This window comes from Salmo salar, chromosome 13, assembly GCF_965601325.2.
Source record: "Salmo salar chromosome 13, fSalSal1, whole genome shotgun sequence".
Classification (NCBI taxonomy): Eukaryota; Metazoa; Chordata; class Actinopteri; order Salmoniformes; family Salmonidae; genus Salmo; species Salmo salar.
In genome coordinates, this window is record NC_138303.1 from 20,849,690 (window position 1) to 20,876,169 (window position 26,480).

At 44.4% G+C, this 26,480-nt stretch overlaps 1 protein-coding gene across 1 annotated transcript; it reads right to left on the reverse strand.

The window, feature by feature from the left end:
* Positions 1-1,235: 1,235 nt before the first annotated feature.
* Positions 1,236-19,309, reverse strand: LOC106566570 (EMILIN-3). The gene is made up of 6 exons (XM_014134698.3): positions 18,533-19,309; positions 7,917-8,039; positions 5,822-6,147; positions 5,373-5,710; positions 4,788-5,135; positions 1,236-4,561 (listed from the first exon to the last, which is right to left on the reverse strand). Exons 1-6 carry the CDS (start codon positions 18,730-18,732, stop codon positions 3,416-3,418), a joined length of 2,481 nt encoding a protein of 826 aa, XP_013990173.1. The 5' UTR covers positions 18,733-19,309; the 3' UTR covers positions 1,236-3,415.
* Positions 19,310-26,480: the final 7,171 nt, after the last annotated feature.

Genomic DNA, 26,480 nt, shown 5'->3' on the forward strand with positions numbered 1-26,480 from the left:
TATGGTCCCAGCTGCCTTGAGATCATTGACAAGATCCTCCTGTGTAGTTCTGGGCTGATTCCTCACCGTTCTCATGATCATTGCAACTCCACGAGGTGAGATCTTGCATGGAGCCCCAGGCCGAGGGATATTGACAGTTCTTTTGTGTTTCTTCCATTTGCGAATAATCGCACCAACAGTTGTCACCTTCTCACCAAGCTGCTTGCCGATGGTCTTGTAGCCCATTCCAGCCTTGTGTAGGTCTACAATTTTGTCCCTGACATCCTTGGAGAGCACTTTGGTCTTGGCCATGGTGGAGAGTTTGGAATCTGATTGATTGCTTCTGTGGACAGGTGTATTTTATACAGGTAACAAACTGAGATTAGGAGCACTCCCTTTTAGAGTGTGCTCCTAATCTCAACTCGTTACCTGTATAAAAGACACCTGGGAGCCAGAAATCTTTCTGATTGAGAAGGGGTCAAATACTTATTTCCCTCATTAAAATGCAAATCAATTTATAACATTTTTGACATGTGTTTTTCTGTATTTTTTTGTGGTTATTCTGTCTCTCACTGTTCAAATAAACCTACCATTAAAATTATAGTCTGATCATTTCTTTGTCAGTGGGCAAACGTACAAAATCAGCAGGGGATCAAATACTTTTTTCCCTCACTGTGTGTGTGTGTGTGTGTGTGTGTGTGTGTGTGTGTGTTCGTGTGTATGCGTGCATTCCATCACAGTAATTCCACAGCCTTGTTGTGACTCCTGCCTGCATATCTGTCAGGGACACGAGTGACGCCTGTTCATCCATCTGCTCTTCAAACGCTCTCCTCTCTTCCTCCCCCTCTTCCAATGTCATTCTTCCTCCCTCTCACCCTTCCATCTCTAACACTGCCAACCACAGCAGTGTTTCCCATCTCTCTACTCTCACCCTCCCTCCCCCTCCTTTCACTGCCACCCTTTTATTCTCCTCTGGAGCCTCCCCATCCTGGTGACAGTGCTGAGTCACATCCTGTCCTTCTGTTTACCCTGTAGTCCGATAGTCTAGTCCACCTGGTATGGGAAACATGTTGTTCTGTTTAGTGAATGGTATGCAATGTGCAGTCCCTGATAAGGAGGAAGTGTTTAACATACTGTTCTTGTGTAATGAAAATACTACTGAAATTCTAAAGAATAAACCACAAAACTTCTGTCATTATCAGAGGAATTGATGCCTCCTGCTGGTTATTCTTAGATCTGCATCAGAACATGAGAAATCAAATCAAATCAGAGTTTATTGGTTGCGTACGTAGATTTGCAAGTGTTATAGTAGGTGCAGTGAAATGCTTATGTCACTGGCTCCAACAGGGCAGTAGAATGTCTCTCAAACACAATACAAATACACAAATAATCAATAAATCAAAACAATAAATCAACAACTGTCAGAGCTAGTCCAATTTATGATCCAAAGATACTGTATATTAGCGTGAGCAGTTACAGAATATAAATACGTGGTGTTTGTATAGACAGTATATCATTTAGAAAAGAAAATGGTATGTACAATAGTAGGTATATTAGGATGGGCTATGTGGAGAATACAGTATATACATACACAGTGAGTAAGCAACAGTATATAAACAGTATATGAAGTTACCAGTGTTCAATGTCTCACATGGGGCATTAGTCTCAAGGTGCAGAGCTGAGTATCGAGCAGGTAGCCGACTAGTGATGGCTGTTCAACAGTGTGATGGTCTGGTGATAGCTGTCTCTCAGTCCCGGCTATGATGTACCTACCTGTACCTTCTCCGTTCGACAGTATCAGAGTGAACAGACCGTGGCTCGGGTGACATGACAAATTTCTTCAGCCACTTGACGTTGAAGAGGCGCTGTTGCGCCTTCTTCACCACAGTGTCGGTGTGGTGGCACCATTCAGGTCCTCAATGATGTGCAAGCCAAGGAACTTGAAGCTTTTTAACCTCTAGACTATGGCCCCTCGATGTGGATGGGGACGTGCTACCTCTTCTGTCTCATGTAGTCCACGATCAGCTCCTTTTGCTTTGTTGACGTTGATGGAGGGGTTATTTTCCTGGCAACACTTCGCCAGGGTTCTAACCTCCTTCTTGTTGTTCTGGTCATCAGGCCTACCACTGTCGTGTCGTCAGCAAACTTGATGATTTAGTTAGAGTCGTGATCGGCCAGACAGTCATGGGTGTACAGGGAGTACATGAGGGGGATGAGCAAGCACTGTGTTGAGGCTCAGTATGGCAGAAGTGTTGTTGCCTGTCCTCACCACCTGATGTTGGCCTGTCAAGAAGTCTAGGACCCAGTTGCACAGGGATGAGTTCAGACCCAGGGCCCTGAGCTTAGTGACGAGCTTGGAGGGCACTATGGTGTTGAAAACTGAGCTGTAGTCGATGAGCAGCGTTCTCACACAGGTATTCCTCTTGTCCAGGTGGGATAGGGCGGTGTGCAGTGCTTAAGCGATTTAATCGTACATGGATCTGTTGGGGTGGTATGCAAATTGTAGGGGGTCTAGGGTGTCGTTTAAGGTGAAGGTTGTATGGTCCTTGACTCTCAAAGCACTTCATGATGACAAAGGTGAGTTCTACAGGGTGATAGTCATTTAGTTCAGTTACCTTAGCTTGCATGGGTAATGTGAGGTTTTTTGTATGAGTAGGCCCAGTGACCTAGTATGAGTGCCAGTCGGTTTGTGCCATCATGTCAACTGCCCGTCACTCATTGTTTGGCTTGACAATGAGCAATGGAGATGGATAAGCACAAACAGATCTGGGAACAGGCTACTAGTTCACCTTTAGTATCAAAACTCTTCAGCATAATACTATTACGTCTTAGACATCAGAATGACCAAAGAAGAAAACACAAAACTTTAAGGAGAAATACATTTCTTTTTTACAATAAAAAAAACTAAATGTTTACAAATATTATAGCACCTTTCATGTTGACATAGGCTACAGTATTTTTAAAGGAAGAGTCCACACAGAGAGTGGAGCGTGTTTGCCAGTAGAAGCCCATAGCTGCTCATTAGTCTTACATCATTCACTTTGTTTTTGTTATTGGTTTTACACAAATATTTCTAATATGTAAAGTATAACAATGCAACCATCTTTTCTTCATATAAGTTAAAAAGTCAGTTAAAAATCAAAATAAAATGTAAAAACAACAAAAATATCAGAAAAACAACAAAAATGTCCCTTTAGGGAAAATATTGCCCAACTATACAACCAAGTGTGCATGTCAATAGTTTCAATTCGTCTCTTCTCCTCATCTCATCTCCTTCCCTGATCTGAACAGTTAGGGTAGGTCAAAGCAATATGATGGAATCCTGCTCGGAATTTCTTCTCACCTTTCCCATCAGAGGAGATGAAGGAAAGCAGACGAAAATGTGAATCCTCTTCACACTACTGACACACACAAGTCTCTCTCTGTAGCTCGGCTGCTACTGGTCTCCCCTATGATTGGCTGAGCCCTTCCCGACACAGTCTTTGATCTCTCCCTTCAGCTCGGCTAGCTGTGTAGAGTGACTGGCCAGCGTTCCATTCACCTGTGACAGGTACGAGTCAGAGTGTCTCTCCAGCTCTGCCCTGATCCTCTCCAGGTGGTCCGCCAGCTCCCCCAGGCTGCCACACTGTCCCTCCACCTGGGACACGCGACTATCCACCTCCTTCACCTCCCTCTGAACCCCAAGGGCCGTGCTCCAGCAGCCCTGCAGCTCTCCGGCCAGCCTCCTCCTCAGGCCCACCAGTTCCCCCTTCAGCTGGGCTAGTCGGCGCTCCCCGGCCCCTAGGAGGGAGGCCTGGCGCCCCACCAGCTGGGTGATGCCCTGGACCTCGGTGGCTAGCTGGTTCTCCCTGTGTGTCCACGTGGCATTAGCATGGCCCACTCCCTTAGTGAACAAGCTAACAGAGTCCCTCAGACCCTTCAGGGTGCGGTTGACAGAGTTGACATTGATCTTGAGGAGGGTGATTTCTCCCTGGACAGAGCCTTCCTCGTCCTCCTGGGCGATACGGTTCAGAAGGGTCTGCAGCGTGGTGTTGAGATGGTCTAGCTGGTCGGCGTGGGAGTCCAGACGACCTGACACCTTCTTCTCCACCTCCTCACACTCCTCCTCCGCTAGGCCTGTCCCTGCGCCTCCTTCAGGGGGAGTTGCGGGGGAGCAGGAGGAGGTGCAGAGGAGCTCCAGGTCTGTGAGCTGTTTCTGGATGCCGTCCAGGTCTCCCTCCACTCTCCTCCTGACTGACTCAATCTCTGTCTCCAGGGCGGGCACCACCTGACCCTCCAGCAGAGCTGGGGCAGTGGCGTTTCTCAGCTCTTCCACGGCCACAAACACCCTGTTCTCCAGGATCTTCAGCTTGTCCTCCAGCAGGGTCTTGAAGCTGTCCAGGTCCCAAGGCACCCCGCCAACCCCTACTTCCCCAGACTCGGTGGCATTGAGCCGGGCATCCATGTTCTCCAGACGGGCCTCTATCAGGGTCTCGATGTGGATAGTCTGGTCAGTGAGAGCAGCCTGGAGCTGGCGCTGAGACTCTGTTAACCCCGTCACTGACTCCTCTAGCATCAACACCCGCTGGGACAGGCTGTTCACCTGCAATGACAGTGACATGTCAGGCATATAGTGTAGCAATAAGCCAATACTTTAGTCATGTACATGTTTAAGCCATTTACAGATTGTGTGATAGAAATGTAATGTACATTTTCGATTGAGCAGTCATATGCAGCATTTACTGTGAATGCATTCTCCGGTAAAGCGGGAAGATTGCCTGTAAATTTCAGCTATATGGATTGAATAGAGCCCCAAAGTGAATTGGTACCTGTCCGCAGCAGCTCTCAGTGAGGGTCAGTCCCTGTATTTGGGCCTGCAGAGTACCCAGCTCCTCTCTCAGGCCAGTCTCTCTGCCGTCCAGTGACTGCTGAATCTGCTCCTGTCCGTTCATGTGTTCATTATGACACTGTCTCTGGACCTCTCCTATCCTCTCCTCACAGTGGTTCTCCAGGCCAGACAGACGCCTCTCGAAGCCGTCCAGGATCTCAGCGCGGACACCGGCAAGCTTAGCATCCAGCAGCTCCATGATGGAGGGAGAGCCCGATCCAGGGATGGGCCTGCCGGTCGCAGCCTCCAACATCCTCTTCAGCTGCCAGTCATGGCCCAGAACCATGCCCTAATGAATGAGAATGACAATGGTTTGGTTTTAGGTAGCACTTTCCTCAAACTCTTGACATTGTGTGGAAATAGGTCAGTGCGGAGTCAAAGATATACAGAATCTCAGTGTGAGATTCAGGATCGTTCTGATCTGCATTGTGCCAAAAGTTGGATTATTGATTTGGACATCTACTTGTTTTTCTACATTTCCATAATCTAGCATAAACTATTCTAATCACAAAACTGTAGCACCCACCTGTATCTCCTCCAGCATGTGTCCCTTGGCTCTGAGCTCATCCTTCACCTCCGTCACCCGCCCAGCCAGATCCCCAAACCCGGGGAAACCCTCTCCCCCCTTCAGGCCGTCTGGGGTCCCGTCTGGGATCACCCCGAAGCCAACGGAGGAGTCAGAGAGACGGGGGGCAGTGGAGAGCAGGGAGCCCAGCATCTTGTTGGTATCCTCCCGGAGAGAGAGCCGCAGACGGTCCTCCAGGCCAGCCACCACTCCGTTCAGAGTGTCCAGACCCTGGGTTAGGCGACGCAGGTCCACCTCCATACGGTCCAGACGCTCTCCACTAACAGCAACTTTATAACCTAGAGAGAAAGAAAACAATGATTACATAGGGCAAGGGGAGGAGAGGGAGGAGTGTAAATCAGGGTTTGAAAATACAAATTAGTTAATGTTCCACCCCTGTCTTGTCTGACCATAGTTGGGTTTGCCGTTCCCGGTGGGCAGTTGTCCAGTGGGAATGGGTCTACTATCAGGCTGATTTGGGAATGGCCTCCCAGGCTCCAGATTAGCCCCCCCAGGGACAGGTTTGTGGTCCAAGGGGGGTCGGGGCTGCCCGTGAGGGTATCCCTTCGTTCCTGGGCGGTGGGGGGCACCACCCCTGTAGGGGGGCATCATATCGGGCAGGGAGGTGGGTCCATCATAGCAGTTCTCTCCAGAGTATCCAGGACAGCACCTCCACTCCAGCTCAGTGATGGTTTTATAACCCACCTTGTATTTAGGCTTGTAGAAGCTCCGGTACCTGGAGTGGAAGATGGAGAGAGAAGGAGTGGAAGATGGAGAGGAGGAGAGAGAAGGAGTGGAAGATGGAGAGGAGGAAAGAGAAGGAGTGGAAGATGGAGAGGAGGAGAGAGAAGGAGTGGAAGATGGAGAGGAGGAGAGAGAAGGAGTGGAAGATGGAGAGCAGGAGAGAGAAGGAGTGGAAGATGGAGAGGAGGAGAGAGAAGAAGTGGAAGATGGAGAGGAGGAGAGAGAAGGAGTGGAAGATGGAGAGGAGGAGCGAGAAGGAGTGGAAGATGGAGAGGAGGAGAGAGCAGATAACAAGAGATCAGAAAGTGAGATGGGAGGAGAGGACAGGATAGATCAAAGGATGAGGGTGTGTATAATGAGATGGGGGAGGGTATAAACAGTAGATTAGGGGATAAAGAGGCGGTGTAGTGTGGAGATTATACAGGCTCAGGTGAGGGATTGTTACCAGGGTTAATACCCTCACTACGCCTGTTATCGCACTAAAGGCTAGTAATCTCTACTCTCTTTCTTTCTCTCACGCTCTCTCCATCTCCCGAGTGGCGCAGTGGTCTAAGGCACTGCATCTCAGTGCTAGAGCTGTCACTACAGACCCTGGTTCAAATTCCGGGCTGTATCACAACCGGCCGTGATTGGGAGTCTCATAGGGCAGCGCAGAATTGGCCCAGCGTCGTCTGGGTTAGGGGAGGATTTGGCCGGGGTAGGCTGTCATTGTAAAAAAAAAAAAAAATCTTTCTGATTCCCTCCATTTTATTTGAAGCAGAAATCCTTTGACTATTTATCTCTGTGATGTCACTACAGAGGACCTTTGAGAGGCTTCAGTCACACCAGAGAGAATGACATCCCAGCTCACACCCTCATTACATTAATAACCATAATATATGTTTGTTTATAATCCACTGGGATGAAAAGAAATGGTCAAACAACACTTTCAAACCCCTGTGGCCAGTTCAGAGTCACAGAGCCACTGACAAAACAACACAGTTGGGTGTGCAGCTGGGGGGACAGTATGGCATTAACTAGTAGTACACATTGACACCACCAGAGGGCAGCACAAACAAAACTTTAAGGAAAAGATTTTTAATCTAATTTAAAAAAATGATGTTCAGTTCACATAATATAATTTTAAAGTATGCAATAAGATGTATGTAATAGAATATACTTGTCAAAAACGAATGTAGATAATATAACATGTCATTCTAAAGCTTCCAAAATCTTGTTTTCAATAAGAGTACCGTCATGGCTACACGGTTGTTTCCAACCACGCCCCCTGTCAGTCATCCATGATTTATACATATCATTGGTCCAAATGCAAAGCACACTGACTGCTTTGCCATGCTCGTCAAAACTACATGGAAAGTGTACAACAGTGGTTGAGTCTCATAGTCAGTATCCTTTTCAACCTCCTCTTACTGTTAGTATGAGTGTCAGAGCCTGCTGGGTCTGAATTCTCTACAGTAATTATATCGTTTTATGTTTTTATTGTCCTTTCCCAACAATGTAATAGTTCCATAAAAAAAAGTAAGTGAGCTATTAAAAGTAAGTAAGCTATATACTGGGTCAGTGCCAATACCATATTTAATATGCAGGGATACTGGAGTGGTAGGGTTAGATATGTTTAGGGGTAAGGTGACTAGGCATCAGGATACAGTATGATAAACAGAGTAGCAGCAGCGTATGTGATGATTGCATGTGAGTATGTGTGCCTGTGTGTGTGCAGAGTCCGTGTAAATGTGTGCGCGTGAGCAAGTGAAGTGTACTTACATGACGACAGGACACTTCTGCCCCCAGATGCACTTAGTGGTGTACTCTGCCGTCACGTAAGTGGCCATGCCGTCCTGCGTCGTACACGTGATGTTCTTCTGGACCACATATGCACAGTGGTTTCTGATCGAGAGAAAGAGAACATCAATAACAAAAACAACAGGATATCGTCATGTCCTCAAGCCAATGCTGTTTCTCCCGTAGAACTCTGTCCATAACAACATTAGTGACGGTTGCCACTCCAGCACACACAGCAGCTCTTCACAATGGCCAAGGTTGGAATTCACTCATTCCGTACCACACTTTCTGAAAGTGCAGTGATGAAAATCAAGTTGAATTCTGGCCCAAGTTAGACATTTCCAATGACACTGATTCTCGCATTCAGTGCACTATACTTGAGGCCAAAATCCTACATGAAGACATATGTGTTGTTGAGACTCAGCCATTGACTGTCTCCAAGAGACTCTGCAGGCTCATTCTGTCACTTTGACGCCAGTGCAACTATAGCAACTGCTAAATGTTCCTAGGCCGGTCCACACAGGAAGCAGTGCTCTGGCTTCTTTTGGACGTTAGACGTTGTTGGGGTTCCAAGGGATACTCATTATTAAGTGTGAAACGTAGCACTGCTCCACAGCAGTTCCAGGGCACACAGAAGTGTTTTGGAGGAAAATGAGGGAATACGTTTGAGGCAGACAAGTGTGTGCATGCCAAGTTAACAGGTTCATGAGGCAAAGAGAGAGGACAGGCTGTCGAAAATTATGAGAAACCACTGCCTTATTGGTTTAGGCATCCCTTAGCTTTCTCTCTCTCTCTGTGTGTATGTGTGTGTGTATGTGTGTGTGTATGTGTGTGTGTGTGTGTGTGTGTGTGTGTGTGTGTGTGTGTGTGTGTGTGTGTGTGTGTGTGTGTGTGTGTGTGTGTGTGAACTCTCGCTCTCTCCCTGTGTTGACTCTATTGATAGGGGACTGGGGTAGGAATGACTGGGCTCCTTTCATACAGAGCAGGAAACCTGTTGCCGGGGTGTGCGTCGTCAAGGAAGTGGTTAGCAGTGCTGTCGTGTGACCTGACCTGGTGAAGTATTATGGGATGTTCTTAGAGTCAATGGACTGCACTAATGCCACTTTCTAGTGGGAGGGATATATTGTGCCTTTGGAAAAGTCTGTGTCCATTTTCTCAAAATAACAAAAAGCAAGAAAGTACACATGCAAATCACTGTGCACACGTACAAAGGCAAACATGAGCACACATCCCCCTCACACCCACACTCATATAGAAGACCTCCTTTACAGTAAATCATACAGTAAAATGCTGAAGAGGATTTTATGGTGGTAGTTTCCTCCCTATAAAGGCTGGATTTATTGACAGTATGAAACAGCTTTACTTCCTGTTATTGGTTAATTCATGAGAGTGCAAGGAGAAGGCCTGTTTTAGGGTTAAGAAGTTAAGGTGATTGACAGCTGATGGAAAGGTGTGTGTGTGTGGTGTCAGATGGAGGAGGGAAAACAGACTACACGCCCAGATTTGTTTGTCAGGTGCACATCTGGGCTGAGTGAGCAACCTTCAGACCAGGAATCCAAATGGGCACAGCCACCAGAAAGCCTCTGCTCCCCTCCTCTCCTTCTTTCCCTTCTTGCTTTCATCCCTCTCTCCCCTCATCCTTCTCCTTACTTCCTCCACTCTGATTACTCCCCCTCTCCCTCATCCTTCTCCCATTCCCTCTTCCTCTACTTTCTCCTCAAACTTACTCTCTCCTTTCTCTCCAACTTGTCACCCCCCCTTTTTTACCCCCTCTTCTCCTCCTCCTCCCTTCTCTCCAGCCCCCCATTTCCATTTCATGGGTCTGTCAATGTAATTTGGGTCCCTGTGTTATTCAATCCTAGCAGGTGTCTCAAAGACAGACAGAGAGAGAGCGAGCGAGATGGAGGGAGGGTAAAAAGCGGGAGAGCATGAAAGCGAGAGAGCGTGAGAGAGAGAAAGAGAGTGAGAGAGAGAGAGAGAGAGAGAGAGAGAGCTAAGATACTGTGAACTCAATGTGTCTCTCTACAGACAGTGATTTGGGCCAGAGCACCTCAAGGCCAATCCATCTGCTTTGGAAAGCAGCAAATAGGGTCAATGAGAAACAGAGAACGTTAATGGAGATGATGAAGAGATAAACCTGAGAACAGCACCACACACACATACTGGAGATCTGACCTCCTCGCCTCACCACCACTGAGACCGCACAGCAAGAGCCGTAAAGATTACGAGGGCTTCATAGCCATGAATATGAGGGGAGGGTGTGTGTGTGTGTGTGTGTGTGTGTGTGTGTGTGTGTGTGTGTGTGTGTGTGTGTGTGTGTGTGTGTGTGTGTGTGTGTGTGTGTGTGTGTGTGTGTGTGTGTGTGTGTGTGTGTGTGTGTGTGTGTGTGTGTGTGTGTGAGTGAGTGAGTGGCTCAGCTGGCCTCAGCTGCTGTCCTGGTACTGAGAATTTGGACTTGGTCTATTGTGGTAAGACTGCGTTAATCTTGACTCTGGGGAGCAGGGATGAACTGATCCAGGATCTGAGATGAGAGGATTAAACTTCACACTGTTCTCAGTCTTTCCATCTTCACCATCAAAGATGTGTACACAACAGAGAGCTGTCGATAACCCTACATGCTATTGCCTGAAAGACAGTTCTCTCGTAATTCTTTTCAACCATTCCACACTACCCAAAACAGATATCTCACCTTCCAAGCTCTCTCCCCAAAACAAACCTTCCTCTTCAACCCTACCCCACCCTGCCTCACCCTCTTTCTCTCTATGCCTCACCTCACACCACGTCCCCCCAACCTCCCCCAAAAGACAGAGCACAGTCCCTTCCTCACCCTTCTCCCAATACTTCTCCACTTTCTCTCTCAATTCAATTTAAGGGCTTTATTGGCATATGTTAACATTGCCAAAGCAAATGACGTACATAATAAACAGAAGTGAAATAAACAATACAAATTAACAGTAAACATTACACTCACAGAAGTTACAAAAGAATAAAGACATTTCAAATGTCATATTAAGTACAGTGTTGTAACGATGTGCAAATAGTTAAAGTACAAAATGGAAAATAAATAAACATAAATATAGATTGTATTTACAATGGTGTTTGTTCTTCACTGGTTGCCCTTTTCTTGTGGCAACAGGTCACAAATCTTGCTGCTGTGATGGCACACTGTGTTATTTCACCCAGTAGATATGGGAGTTTATCAAAATTGGGTTTGTTTTTGAATTCTTTGTGGATCTGTGTAATCTGAGGGGAAAATGTGTCTCTAAAATATTGGCGTTACATTTTTTTTTTCATTTAACCTTAATTTAACTAGGCAAACTAGTTAAGAACAAATTCTTATTTACAATGACGGCCTACCCTGGCCAAACCCGGACGATGCTAGCCAATTGTGTGCCGCACTATGGGACTCCCAATCACGTCCGGATGTGATTCAGCCTGTGAGTAAGTCATTTTACTGGTCTGGTCCCACTGTAAATCTTTCCATTATTTCCTTATAGTTCCTAAATCCCCTCTGAGTCTCCGAAGGGAAAGGATAAATCCCTTTCAAATTCTCCTATGGAGCGCTTTGCAAATATTATTGCAAGTAGTCCCCCAACCTCTCCCAAATCCAAAACAACTCACCTCTCAATCCATCTCCCCCTTTTCTTTGTTCTCCTTCTTTCTCTGCTCCTCCTCCTCATTCTCTCTTTCTCAATTTATATCTAATTTCCTAACTTTCTCACAATCTCTCTCCTCCCCAAACACTATGCTCCAGGGATCATCAACTTTTCTGGAGTGGATGGTCAGGGGGCCGAAACATAATTACTAATCATTTGTAGACTGCAAATTGACTGAAAGAAGCCAAAAAGATATGTTTGACTAAAATATCATTTCAAACCATGCTTACGTTTGTATACGATCACGTGTCTCTCTATTATGTGTGTGAATACTTGGACAGATTTCTTCAATTAAAATCACTGCCGATTTCCTCCTGTTTTCAGTCTTTTATGTCCAACAGTGAAAATTCCACACCTTCTCTCGCTGTCTTCCATAGTTGTAGTGACAATGTGAAGTGTGATTTTAACATGTTGTTCTCAACTGCAAGGTTCCTGCCTACCTGTCCCTTCATGTCACCTCAGACAGATTTATTAGTGGACCAGGGAAAAACGTTCAAAAATGTTTCAAGTCTTGCATATGATCAGTCTTGCATATGATCCCCAAAATCTCTCTCCTGATCTCTCTCCTGGCTTCTCTCTCTATCTCGGCCCCTCTGTCTCTCTCTCTTTCTTTCGGTCTCTCTATCTCTCGGTCTCTCTCTCTTCTGAAACTCATCACGAGGGGCCCATTTTAGAGTCAATTTTGTGCAATTATCAACATTTTGCCATGGGGTGGAGAGAAGATTTTGCAATTGTATAACTAAATTCCCGGCCGTCCCTGTCTTAGAACAATGAAATGATGCAGGTGCAGTTTTTAATATGATATCTGAGTGAGACAATCAATGGGGGCCCCCCAGCAGGTTATTCAACCATGATACAAGTTTACATTGCTGGCCGCTGAACTAACTTAGCAATCTGAAAAAATGTTAGCTGGCGTGGGCTAATTGACTTACTATCAGTTACTTACAGAACGAGAGAAAAACTGATGATGCACAACCAAATTTAGAAAATTCTAACTCGCAAAAGTAAGTTGAGGCCCCACCCAAAATAAATCAAAGAGCCTTCAAAAGGGGTCCTGCGGGCTGCAGTTGCCCATCCCTGTCTTAGAACAACGAAACGATGCAGGTGCTGTTTTTCCAGAACTCAGCTCAGACATATACAGTGCACACACAACAATCCCACTTACAAATGGCACACACATTTCCTATAGCTTGTTTACTTTTGGAAGCACAGTAAGACTCAAATACCGGCAGTTCTTGTGCTAGCCCATTTAAATACCTCTCTTTAGCCCAAGGTATTTCCTGATGCATTTAATCTACTTTAGGCTATAGCTACTAAAACCAAGACATTGCAGTCCGGGAGTAAAATGACTGTCATCGTGGGAAAGAAAGTATGTTGTGTTTGCTACAGTATAATGCTGACTGTCGGACATATACTTCGCATTATGAGTGAGCAAAGAGAAAGCGGTATAAAAATCATAGCGACAAGCTCAACTGCTTGTTGAGAAATATTAAATATTAAAGTATTAAAAAGTTATTTCTAACCTCTGGTTCTCCATTATGGACTCATACAGCACACAACAGCAGAGTTGACTATAGCTGAATGCATCCATATCAAAGCCTCTACACCCCCATTCTCATCAACGGGGCTGTAGTGGAGCAGGTTGAGAGCTTCAAGTTCCTTGGTGTCCACATCACCAACGAACTAACATGGTCCAAACACACCAAGACAGTTGTGAAAAGTGCACGACAATGCTTATTTCCCCTCAGGAGACTGAAAAGATTTGACATGGGTCCTCAGATCCTCCAAAAGTTCTACAGTTGCACCATCGAGAGCATCCTGACTGTTTGCATCACCGCCTGGAATGGCAACTTCTCTGCCTCCGACCACAACGCCCTACAGAGGGTAGTGCCTACGTCCCAGTACATCACTGAGGCCAAGCTTCCTGCACATCCAGAATCTCTATACCAGGCAGTGTCAAAATTGCCAAAGACTCCAGCCACCCTCGTCATAGACTGTTCTCTCTGCTACCGCACAGCAAGTGGTACCGGAGCACCAAGGCTAGGTCCAAAAGGCTTCTTAACAGCTTCTGCCCCCAAGCCATAAGACTCCTGAACAGCTAATCAAAGGGCTACCTGGACTATTTGCATTGACTCCTCCACCCCCCCACCCCATTTTTACTCTGCTGCTACTCTCTGTTTATTATCTATGCATAGTCACTTTACCTCTACCGACGTTTACATATTACCTCCATTACCTCAACTAACCTGTGCCCCCGCACATTGACTCTGTACCGGAACCCCCTGTATATAGTCTTGTTACTATTATTGTATTGTTGCCATTTACTTATGTTATTTTTCTATTTTCTTATTTTTTACTTTGTTTATCGTTTTTACTTCAGTTTATTTTAGTAAATGCTTTCTGGACACTTATTTTTCTTAACTGCATTGTTGGTTAAGGGCTTGTAAGTAAGCATTTCACTGTAAAGTCTACACCTGTTTGATTCGGCGCATGTGACAAGTAATGTGCATGTGACAAGTATCACTGCTGTCATCTCTGCAAATCTCACAATATACTGTATACACAACTTGTAATTGTCAAGTTTATCAGATGCACAGACGGACGGACAGACAGACAGACCCGGTATAGCCTATGCCCCCTACCCACTGGTATCCATATCTGGGTCTGGCTCACATAACCATTTTCAGAGTCTATTGACAAGATTTTTGTGAGAATCAGCTGACTCTTAAGGATCCGCCCCTTTTCCCCCCCAATTTTCGCCTAAAATGACATGCCCAAATGTAATTGCCTGTAGCAAGGATATGCATATTCTTGGTACCATTTGAAAGGAAACACTTTGAAGTTTGTGGAAATGTGCAAAAAGCAATACCATCATAAGCAGCATCCCATGATATTTTCACATGGAAATAGCTCAAAACGCTAAACTTGCATTGAATTGGCTTGACTCCTGCTTCTGAGTTTGAGATGAATGACACAGCCCATGTGAACCTAGCTTGGGGCTGCACTCTATAAGTTTCCTGTGGAGCCCTCCCTCTGAATGCTGTGTATGCAACCACTACATTTCTGGAGTTATGTTAAAATGAAGACAGAAACATGGCAGCAGTAGAATACACTACAAACAACATCCCAATGAGCTAAGTTGGAGTGCAAAACAAACATTTTCCCCAATACTCCCCCTGTAGCCCTCTATGGTCTGTGTAAGTCCCCATGCAGTCCAGTTGTAGGCATTGTGATCATTGTCTACCTTGTTACTACCAATGAGGAGAGGGCCACATTCCCTCCCACCAGGAAATAGTCGGCATGAATGGGGCTGAACGGCTGTCAAATCACATGCTCCATTGCAACAAGACAGTTAAAAGCAAAACAAGAAAAACGGCCAACACACCAACGGCAGAAGACTAGATGGAGAACGTTGTGATGTGTTAATTCCATGTAGTGACTAGTAGCCTACGGAAATAAATGTATTTTGTTATGTAGCGTTGTACATGTGTGTTATGTTATCACTGGTATTTCTATGTGTTAGAAATTCCAGATAATCTCTCTCACACACACACACAGGCTCATTGCAGCACGTGGGATATTATTAAAGTAAAGTACCAGTCAAAGGTTTGGACACGCCTACTCATTTTCTTAATTTTTAGGGAGGAAGGGGAAGTTGAGGGTGAGATGGAGGGAATGATAGGGAGGAAGGGGGAGGTAGAGGGTGAGATGGAGGGAATGATGGGGAGGTTGAGGGTGAGACGGAGTGATAGGGAGGAAGGGGGAGATTGAGGGAGGGAGGGATAGGGAGGAAGGGGGAGGTTGAGGGTGAGGGTGAGAGGGAGGGATAGGCAGGAAGGGGGAGGTTGAGGGTGAGACGGGGTGATAGGGAGGAAGGTGGTTGAAGGTGAAGGGGAGGGAGAGGTAGTGATTGAGGGTGAGGGTAGAGAGACAGGAAGGGGAGAGAGTGTGTGAGATCTAGTGAGGAATGGTGTGGTGAATATATGGATTAGGGTGGGATAAAGGCAACATTAGGAGAGACCTCTCTGGGTGAATTAATGTGAGGTAAGGATAAGGGCAGGTGGGGAAAGAGTACTGATGTCACACCCTGATCTGTTTCACCTGTCTTTGTGCTTGTCTCCACCCCCCTCCAGGTGTCGCACATCTTCCCCATTATCCCCAGTGTATTTATACCTGGGTTCTCTGTTTGTCTGTTGCCAGTTTGTTTTGTTTCGTCAAGGCTACTAGAGGTTTTCCCGTGCGCCTGTCTTGCTCTAGTTCCTGTTTTCCCAGTTTTGACCTTTCTGCCTGCCATGACCCTGAGCCTGCCTGCCGTTCTGTACCTTGTCACACCACCCTGGATTACTGACCTCCGCCTGCCCTGAGCCTGCCCCCCTGTTTTCGTAATAAACTTTTGTTACTTTGAAACGGTCTGCATCAGGGTCTTCTCCTGAGCCTTGACAACTGAACTATCCTGCTCTAGTAGAAGTATCGTTACTTCAATTACATTTGACTCAAGTAAAAGTAAAAAGTAGCTGATTTAAAAAGTACTCAGAGAAAAAGTAATTGAGTTACTTTAAAAAAAATCAAAAATTGACCTTGATAATTAGCTAATTTTGCTAAGGTTACCTGAACATTGTTACACATTATCTTTTCAATGCATTACATTGAAAAAGGGAGAGAGGAAATGAATGTACAGTAGGAACTACGTTTTTTATATGAGTTGCAAAAAGGTACATCTGTATGTAAAAGAAAACTAAGGATTTGTCAAAAATATGCAGTTAACATTAAACATTCAAAGGAATTAAAATGTATTGATAAATAAAAACGCAATGTAAAATTATGTGCATAAACAATAAAATTGCCAGACTTCAATATACTTCAGACTCCAGAAATAAACATTTCTAATTCTTTCACCCATTCAATCCCTCGTTCACCCCTCTGTTACTCCATGGGACCGGCTGACATTCACTCACTCACCCATTCACACTCTTCCCCTCACTGCCCTCACTCCCTTTTTCCCTCACGCACAAACTCCCTTTCACTCCCTCACCAGGGGTGGAAAGAATGCTGAAATATCCTACTCAAGTAGAAGTAAAATTACAGACTTTGAAAATACTCCAAAAAATACCTCTGGGTATGGGTGAGGCGGGTGATAAAGGCGGGTTAAGAGTCGGAATAAAGACTACGTCGGGCTGGGTCAGGGTCTGTCTGCTTGGTGAATTAGGGTGAGAAGGGAGGAGGGTGAGGAAGGAGGAGGGTGTAGGAGGGGTGAGGGTGAGGGAGGGGTGAGGAAGGAGGAGGGTGTAGGAGGGGTGAGGGAGGGGTGAGGAAGGAGGAGGGTGTTGGAGGGGTGAGGGTGAGGGAGTGGTGAGGAGGGTGAGGAGAGGGTAAGAGTGATGGAGGGGTGAGGAGGGTTAGGGAAGGGTGAGGGAGTGGTGAGGAGAGTGAGGGTAGGGTGAGGGAGTGGTGAGTAAAGAGGAGGGCGAGGGAAGGTCGAGGGAGTGGTGAGGAGGGTGAGGGAAGGGTGTGGGAGTGGTGAGGAGGGTGAGGGAAGGGTGAGGGAGTGGTGAGTAGGGAGGAGGGTGAGGGTAAAGTCTAAGTAGGGCCAGGCCAGGCTCTGTCTGCTGGGGCTGGTAGAGGAAAACAGCAGGGAGCTGTCCAGAGTGGTCCAGCTCTCAGGGGAAGCCAAGCAGGAGAATGAGAGAAAGGAGACAACAAAAAGACCCCAGGGCCAAACAACCTAACAATTCCTATGTTCGTGTGTATAATCAATGAATTGCCACGATAGTCGTTTTTAGGTTTTATAATAAAACGAGGGAGAGAACCACAGGAAGTGGAACGAGAGATTCTCCCCCCAGAGCCAGCTATTTTATCACTTGAGTAAGTATTTGGTGGTGACTAGAAGAGATCAAAAGCTTTACTTGCGTCGGAGCACAAAGTATGTCCCCACATTTTAACCCCTTACTGTAAATCTACTGTAGCCTGGTATTGAATTACACTGAGGTGTCTTCATGACTAAACTTTAGCCAGCATACACACACTTCTTATTTTGACACAAGCCCCAAGACTCAATGTGAGGGAAGCCTGTCAGGTAGTAGTAGTAGTAGGTTTTTCCCTTCCCAAAATATACCATACCTCAATAAGGGTTTGATTGAATTGAGCTGTGAATTACCACATAACTAAACCCAATTTGTAAGTCGCTCTGGATAAGAGCGTCTGCTAAATGACGTAAATGTAAATGTAAATGTAAAACAGGATCCAAAAGCAACAAGCCTTGGTACTGGTTTAGACTTCTATTAGCACCACTCCCATCTGGCTAGGGGTACCCAGCTGTATGTCTGCTTCTAATTGAGCTCCCCCTACACACACACACACACACACACACACACACACACACACACACACACACACACACACACAGACACACACACACACACACACACGCTCACACACACACACACACACACACACACACACACACACACACACACACACACACACACACACAGACACACACACACACACACACGCTCACACACACGCACGCACGCACAAACACACAGAGCTCAGAAGATCAATACCCCTGACATCAGCTCAGCTCTCCTCTTATAATGAGCTCTTTGTCTCCATAATGTGGCATGTCATTGTTTCTTCATAATGTTTATCTTCAGTCACAGATGGTTTTAACCGCAGAGATAGGCTGACGGTGTGTGTCTGTGAGAGAGTGAAACAGAGTCAATTCAGCCAGTGTTATTGAAGCGATACACTAACCGAAAGCATATTTGTATTACCCATTCTTAACATGGGTGAAGATATAAGATTAATGTGGAAAAGAGCTATAAGCCCATATTCTATTTGCCATGGAAATCCCTATTGCCTTGTAAATCACTTGGAGAGGTGCTGTATAAATGTTTTACTAGTAAAGTTGAAGCTAGACGCAGTTTCAGGAGATGCACTTACTTGTGGCGGGTCATGGGTTTTCCTGGGCTGTAATGTGGGTTGACTCCAGCCTTGTACAGGTTGTATCTGTTGCCATGACTTCCTCCAAAGAACGGGTTTCCATGGCCTGTTCCATAGAAGGTTCCTTTGGTGTCCACCAGTGACAGGAACACTCCTAGAATAAAGGGCTGCAGAGCAGCTTGAGAAAACTTGGACCTCATTTTCCCTTCGTAGAGGCTGCCAAAATAGCACCCGTGGAAAAGCACCAAAAAGGAGGACCAATATAAATGATTAAGGAACCGATTGATATCTAGAAAGGAGATTTAAAAAAAGAGCTGTGTGTCAGGATCCTGATGCCTGCAGTGTTGTTGTCTTGTCTTCAGTCAGCCCTGAGGGAAACCTCTAGTCCAAACATCTGCAGTGTCAACAGCAATCTGACCTGTCCTGCACCTCTCTTCTTCAACACATCTCTCCCAGACAGCTGCCAGCCATAGGCAGAACAGAAGAAAACCTAGAGAATGAGATGGAGAAAGGAAGAGGGAAATAGGGAGGGAGGGAGAGAGCACAACCAAATGTAAAGTGAAGGACAGGTGAAAAAGGGGGAGACAGACAGAGGAGAGTGAGAGATAGAGAGGCAGAGATGGTCTCTAGGAATGCCACAGCTCCATACACAAACGCGAGTGTGTGAGTGAGCGGGGGACGTGCTGACTAAGCTCCCACAGCCTTCTGTATGCTGTGTGTGTGTGTGTGTGTGTGTGTGTGTATGTGTGTGTGTGAGGTGTGTGGAGCAGCGTGCTCCAATACTGACTCTGAGGGGGCAGGCTGACAGGCAGCAGTCATTTGCATATCCCTCCCAAACCCCAGCCCCTACCCCTGGCCTGACATGTTGCCCAGCCCAGACACAGGGGAACAACCCCTATTTCTCTCTCTCTCTCTCTCTCTCTCTCTCTCTCTCTCTCTCTCTCTCCAACCAGACTCAAATGGAAAAAAAGAGCAATCCAGGCCACCACCCTCCTAACCTACCCTCTTTCCTCTTTACCCCTCCTTAACCCCTCATTCCCTTTACCCCTCCTTCCCCCTTTACTACCTCTCTCTTCTTCCCCACACACACCAGCTCTTGCAGCAGCAGGCTTTTTCCTCTCTCTCTCTCTCTCTCTCTCTCTCCCTCTCTCTCTCTCTACCCCTCCCTCATATCTACCACCCACTTCCTTCTCTGTCTCTTTCTCTCGGTCCCCCACTCCCTCCTTTCTATACGCCCCCATCCCTCTCCGCCAGTCTCTTGCTAGCAGCTGGACATCAAAGGGGAGCCACTGTGCAGTGAGGGGTTTCCATGTGCGCCTCTACCCAGACCCAGGGATGGACCCTCTATCAGCCTCCCTGTGTTCCCTCTACCACTTACCCCTTACCCCACACCTCTCAGCCCCCACTGGATGCATTCATATAGCCACCTCATCCATCTTCATATAGCCACTTCATCCATCTTCAACATGTCTACTTCCAGTACATGACAAAACCACAGTGGAGTACATTAAACTGATGCACATACAATTAAGGTGATGAACAGTGAAAGAAACAGTGTCAGCCAAAGCGTTCCTCATACGACCCTGTCTTTCATAAACCTGGTAAACCCAAATACAGTCAAGTGTCAGAGACCTCACATAGTCTTATCAGTTAAACACCACCTTGCTTTCTGTATATCTCTTATCAGTTAAACACCACGTTGCTCTCTGTATATCTCTTATCAGTTAAACACCACCTTGCTTTCTGTATATCTCTTATCAGTTAAACACCACCTTGCTTTCTGTATATCTCTTATCAATTAAACACCACCTTGCTTTCTGTATATCTCTTATTGGTTAAACACCACCTTGCTTTCTGTATATCTCTTATCGGTTAAACACCACCTTGCTTTCTGTATATCTCTTATCGGTTAAACACCACCTTGCTTTCTGTATATCTCTTATCAGTTAAACACCACCTTGCTTTCTGTATATCTCTTATCAGTTAAACACCACCTTGCTTTCTGTATATCTCTTATCAGTTAAACACCACCTTGCTTTCTGTATATCTTATCAGTTAAACACCACCTTGCTTTCTGTATATCTCTTATCAGTTAAACACCACCTTGCTTTCTGTATATCTCTTATCAGTTAAACACCACCTTGATTTCTGTATATCTCTTATCAGTTAAACACCACCTTGCTTTCTGTATATCTCTTATCAGTTAAACACCACCTTGCTTTCTGTATATCTTATCAGTTAAACACCACCTTGCTTTCTTTATATCTCTTATCAGTTAAACACCACCTTGCTTTCTGTATATCTCTTATCAGTTAAACACCACCTTGCTTTCTGTATATCTCTTATCAGTTAAACACCACCTTGCTTTCTGTATATCTCTTATCAATTAAACACCACCTTGCTTTCTGTATATCTCTTATTGGTTAAACACCACCTTGCTTTCTGTATATCTCTTATCGGTTAAACACCACCTTGCTTTCTGTATATCTCTTATCGGTTAAACACCACCTTGCTTTCTGTATATCTCTTATCAGTTAAACACCACCTTGCTTTCTGTATATCTCTTATCGGTTAAACACCACCTTGCTTTCTGTATATCTCTTATCAGTTAAACACCACCTTGCTTTCTGTATATCTCTTATCAGTTAAACACCACCTTGCTTTCTGTATATCTTATCAGTTAAACACCACCTTGCTTTCTGTATATCTCTTATCAGTTAAACACCACCTTGCTTTCTGTATATCTCTTATCAGTTAAACACCACCTTGCTTTCTGTATATCTCTTATCAGTTAAACACCACCTTGCTTTCTGTATATCTCTTATCAGTTAAACACCACCTTGCTTTCTGTATATCTTATCAGTTAAACACCACCTTGCTTTCTTTATATCTCTTATCAGTTAAACACCACCTTGCTTTCTGTATATCTCTTATCAGTTAAACACCACCTTGCTTTCTGTATATCTCTTATCAGTTAAACACCACCTTGCTTTCTGTATATCTCTTATCAGTTAAACACCACCTTGCTTTCTGTATATCTCTTATCGGTTAAACACCACCTTGCTTTCTGTATATCTCTTATCAGTTAAACACCACCTTGCTTTCTGTATATCTCTTATCGGTTAAACACCACCTTGCTTTCTTTATATCTCTTATCAGTTAAACACCACCTTGCTTTCTGTATATCTCTTATCAGTTAAACACCACCTTGCTTTCTGTATATCTCTTATCAGTTAAACACCACCTTGCTTTCTGTATATCTCTTATCAGTTAAACACCACCTTGCTTTCTGTATATCTCTTATCAGTTAAACACCACCTTGCTTTCTGTATATCTCTTATCGGTTAAACACCACCTTGCTTTCTGTATATCTCTTATCAATTAAACACCACCTTGCTTTCTGTATATCTCTTATCGGTTAAACACCACCTTGCTTTCTGTATATCTCTTATCGGTTAAACACCACCTTGCTTTCTGTATATCTCTTATCAATTAAACACCACCTTGCTTTCTGTATATCTCTTATCGGTTAAACACTACCTTGCTTTCTGTATATCTCTTATCAGTTAAACACCATCTTGCTTTCTGTATATCTCTTATCGGTTAAACACCACCTTGCTTTCTGTATATCTCTTATCAGTTAAACACCACCTTGCTTTCTGTATATCTCTTATCAGTTAAACACCACCTTGCTTTCTGTATATCTCTTATCAGTTAAACACCACCTTGCTTTCTGTATATCTTATCAGTTAAACACCACCTTGCTTTCTGTATATCTCTTATCAGTTAAACACCACCTTGCTTTCTGTATATCTCTTATCAGTTAAACACCACCTTGCTTTCTGTATATCTCTTATCGGTTAAACACCAGCTTGCTTTCTGTATATCTCTTATCGGTTAAACACCACCTTGCTTTCTGTATATCTCTTATCAGTTAAACACCACCTTGCTTTCTGTATATCTCTTATCGGTTAAACACCACCTTGCTTTCTGTATATCTCTTATCGGTTAAACACCACCTTGCTTTCTGTATATCTCTTATCGGTTAAACACCACCTTGCTTTCTGTATATCTCTTATCGGTTAAACACCACCTTGCTTTCTGTATATCTCTTATCAGTTAAACACCACCTTGCTTTTTGTATATCTCTTATCAGTTAAACACCACATTGCTTTCTGTATATCTTATCAGTTAAACACCACCTTGCTTTCTGTATATCTTATCAGTTAAACACCACCTTGCTTTCTGTATATCTCTTATCAGTTAAACACCACCTTGCTTTCTGTATATCTCTTATCAGTTAAACACCACCTTGCTTTCTGTATATCTCTTATCGGTTAAACACCACCTTGCTTTCTGTATATCTCTTATCAGTTAAACACCACCTTGCTTTCTGTATATCTCTTATCAATTAAACACCACCTTGCTTTCTGTATATCTCTTATTGGTTAAACACCACCTTGCTTTCTGTATATCTCTTATCGGTTAAACACCACCTTGCTTTCTGTATATCTCTTATCGGTTAAACACCACCTTGCTTTCTGTATATCTCTTATCAGTTAAACACCACCTTGCTTTCTGTATATCTCTTATCGGTTAAACACCACCTTGCTTTCTGTATATCTCTTATCAGTTAAACACCACCTTGCTTTCTGTATATCTCTTATCAGTTAAACACCACCTTGCTTTCTGTATATCTTATCAGTTAAACACCACCTTGCTTTCTGTATATCTCTTATCAATTAAACACCACCTTGCTTTCTGTATATCTCTTATCGGTTAAACACCACCTTGCTTTCTGTATATCTCTTATCGGTTAAACACCACCTTGCTTTCTGTATATCTCTTATCAATTAAACACCACCTTGCTTTCTGTATATCTCTTATCGGTTAAACACCACCTTGCTTTCTGTATATCTCTTATCAGTTAAACACCACCTTGCTTTCTGTATATCTCTTATCGGTTAAACACCACCTTGCTTTCTGTATATCTCTTATCAGTTAAACACCACCTTGCTTTCTGTATATCTCTTATCAGTTAAACACCACCTTGCTTTCTGTATATCTCTTATCAGTTAAACACCACCTTGCTTTCTGTACATCTCTTATCAGTTAAACACCACCTTGCTTTCTGTATATCTCTTATCGGTTAAACACCACCTTGCTTTCTGTATATCTCTTATAGGTTAAACACCACCTTGCTTTCTGTATATCTCTTATCAGTTAAACACCAACTTGCTTTCTGTATATCTCTTATAGGTTAAACACCACCTTGCTTTCTGTATACCTCTTATCAGTTAAACACCACCTTGCTTTCTGTATATCTCTTATCAGCTAAGGGAAAGAGAGAGCAAAAAATATAGCAATGTCATTGGGACACACCTGGATAAATAACCAGTAAGTAGATGGTCACCTGTGCCTGGTTTAGGGCACTAAATGTCGCTTCCCTTCCCTCCTCTCTAATTGTGTCTTATTGTTGTTGCCTGTGAGAAGAGAGTAGAGCCATCCTGAGAGACGTGAAGGGAGAGACAGGTGTATGAAACGACCCCTTTGTTTGAGTGTTTGATGTGGGAGACCCTTCTTACCACTGTGCCTATAGTTTACACTGTCTTGTTTGCTCTTCATTTGTAAGCCATTGTAAAAGGAAAACAGCACCTCGCAGTATTCTAAATGATGCACACATAAAGGTACACACACACACACACATTTTCTGTCCTCTGAATTGCACAAAGAATATCACTCAACACTTGCCATGGAATTTATCTCATAAAAGCGATGCACTGGTAGAGCTGTTTAGCAAACAAAAAATGTTACACACTGTGTTCGTCCAAAAAGCCCAAAGTGTTGGTATCTGCAGAATAGTTTCGCTGCAGCTTCATGCTGCCGCTGATCTAGATTCTGGAAGCTGATGAAGATTCACTCTCTGTCTTCCCAATAACTGACACACACGCACGCACGCACACACACACACACACACACACACACAAACTGATTATGTCTACAGAGGGAGGCAGTTGGAGAAGATTCACCCTTTGTCACCGCCATAACTGTCACCTCCAAGACAAATGTGAAAAGTGAAGAGGAAACAGTTTTTAAACGGTGTCACCTCCAAGACAAGACAGATGTGAAAAGTGAAGAGGAAACAGTTTCTAAACTGTGTATTTTCTGGTAGTGAGAGATCCTTTGAGAAGTGTGCTTTGAAGCCATCTTTCTGGTGGATCACTGACATGAGACTTTCATGGCTGTCTCCAACCCAGCCACTCCTAAACCAGATGCTATTAAGACCCTAGCATATCCAGTCAGGGACTATGTGAGGAAATTAGCTGTCCGCTAACGCACTAAATCACTTTTACGTCTGTTGATTTGAAGATGTTGATTATATTGACAATCTAAAGTAGATCAAATAATGGAAGAATACATATTTGAATATGTTCTGTAGCAGAGCTTTCTGCTTTCTGGAAGCTTTCTGCTTTCAGGGAGCTTTCTGCTTTCAGGGAGCTTTCTGCTTTCTGGGAGCTTTCTGCTTTCTGGGAGCTTTCTGCTTTCAGGGAGCTTTCTGCTTTCAGGGAGCTTTCTGCTTTCTGGGAGCTTTCTGCTTTCAGGGAGCTTTCTGCTTTCTGGGAGCTTTCTTGCTTTGCTGTTTAGTCAGTGCAGGTGTGCACATGGAGTGAGTTGTGCTGTCAGGTATATGAACTTTAATCAAATTGGTAAGTTGTTATAAAACAAACTTCAAGAAACAAATGAAGGTGATAGGAATCTTGAGAATCCATAGTAATACTCATGATTGTTTTCTCTTGATTTGATGCGTCTTCTCTCTGGTCATTTGTCTGTGATTTGGTGTAGATTAGTTCAATATGGAAGCCAGATTCCTCGTAGCTTCATAGTTTTATAAAACGTTTGTGTGCAGTTCCAGATAAGCACTCTTATCTATCTGGACAAATAGCGTCCAAATCTGCAAGAGAACTTAGGAGAGAAAAACAAAACGATGATATCCATGCATTGGCCTCCTATTGATCACTTTGTGAATATATCAAATGCTTTCCAAGGTTTCTCAGTACTACTCTAAAGTCTAGAGAGCTCCCTGAGCCCAACTGTCAGCTATGGTCCCACAACACAGTGTGAACACTCCTGCGCTGAAAGAGCCACCAGAGACTGGCTTAATGAAACCAGTTTAGCGAAACAGTACACCACTCAATTAGTTGCATTACTGTAACCCTTCTATGACCCAACACTGCCTCCTATTATCAGCCTGTGCTTTTTCTGGACACACTTTTATTAGATTCAGACATAAAAGAGAGAGTGAAAGAGAGAGAGAGAGAGAGAGAGACAGACAGACAGACAGACAGACAGACAGACAGACAGACAGATTCCTGGGTTGTGACATCAGCCTTTTATTTCAGAGTTAGGACACTCGATCCATTCTCACAGTAGTGACCTGGGAAACGACCTCTCTCCATAAAGAGAGGGAAGAAGAAAAAGAAGGAGAGAATATTTATTTAAGTTATTATGGATTTCATAGGCATGTGGATTTCGCTCCAGCTCAGCAGCTGTTGCCAGGGTGGAGAATGGGCCTGAGTCACATGTGTACATGATCAGTTGTAATATATGGTGATATGTTGATTTCCCTTCGCCAGGCTTCTGCCAACGGACATGGGGCCATTTGAAGCCTCGTGGTGTATGAGGGAAGAGAGGGAGGGTGTGTGTGCATGCGTTCATGCGTGTTTGCACGTGTGATTGTTGGTTTTCGGGTAGCCTGAACTTCAGTTTTCATTGATTCTTATATCAACTAAAAAACTGTGAGGTAAAAGTAAGTATAGGGTCTGCCCCGTGTGACATACCCTTTAGGTGATTTGACCTCACTCTTTTACTCTTTAAACCCTGACCATTAACCCTTTACTCCTGGGAATTGGCCTCTACGGATAGGGCTAAATGTAAATGTTTCTTACAG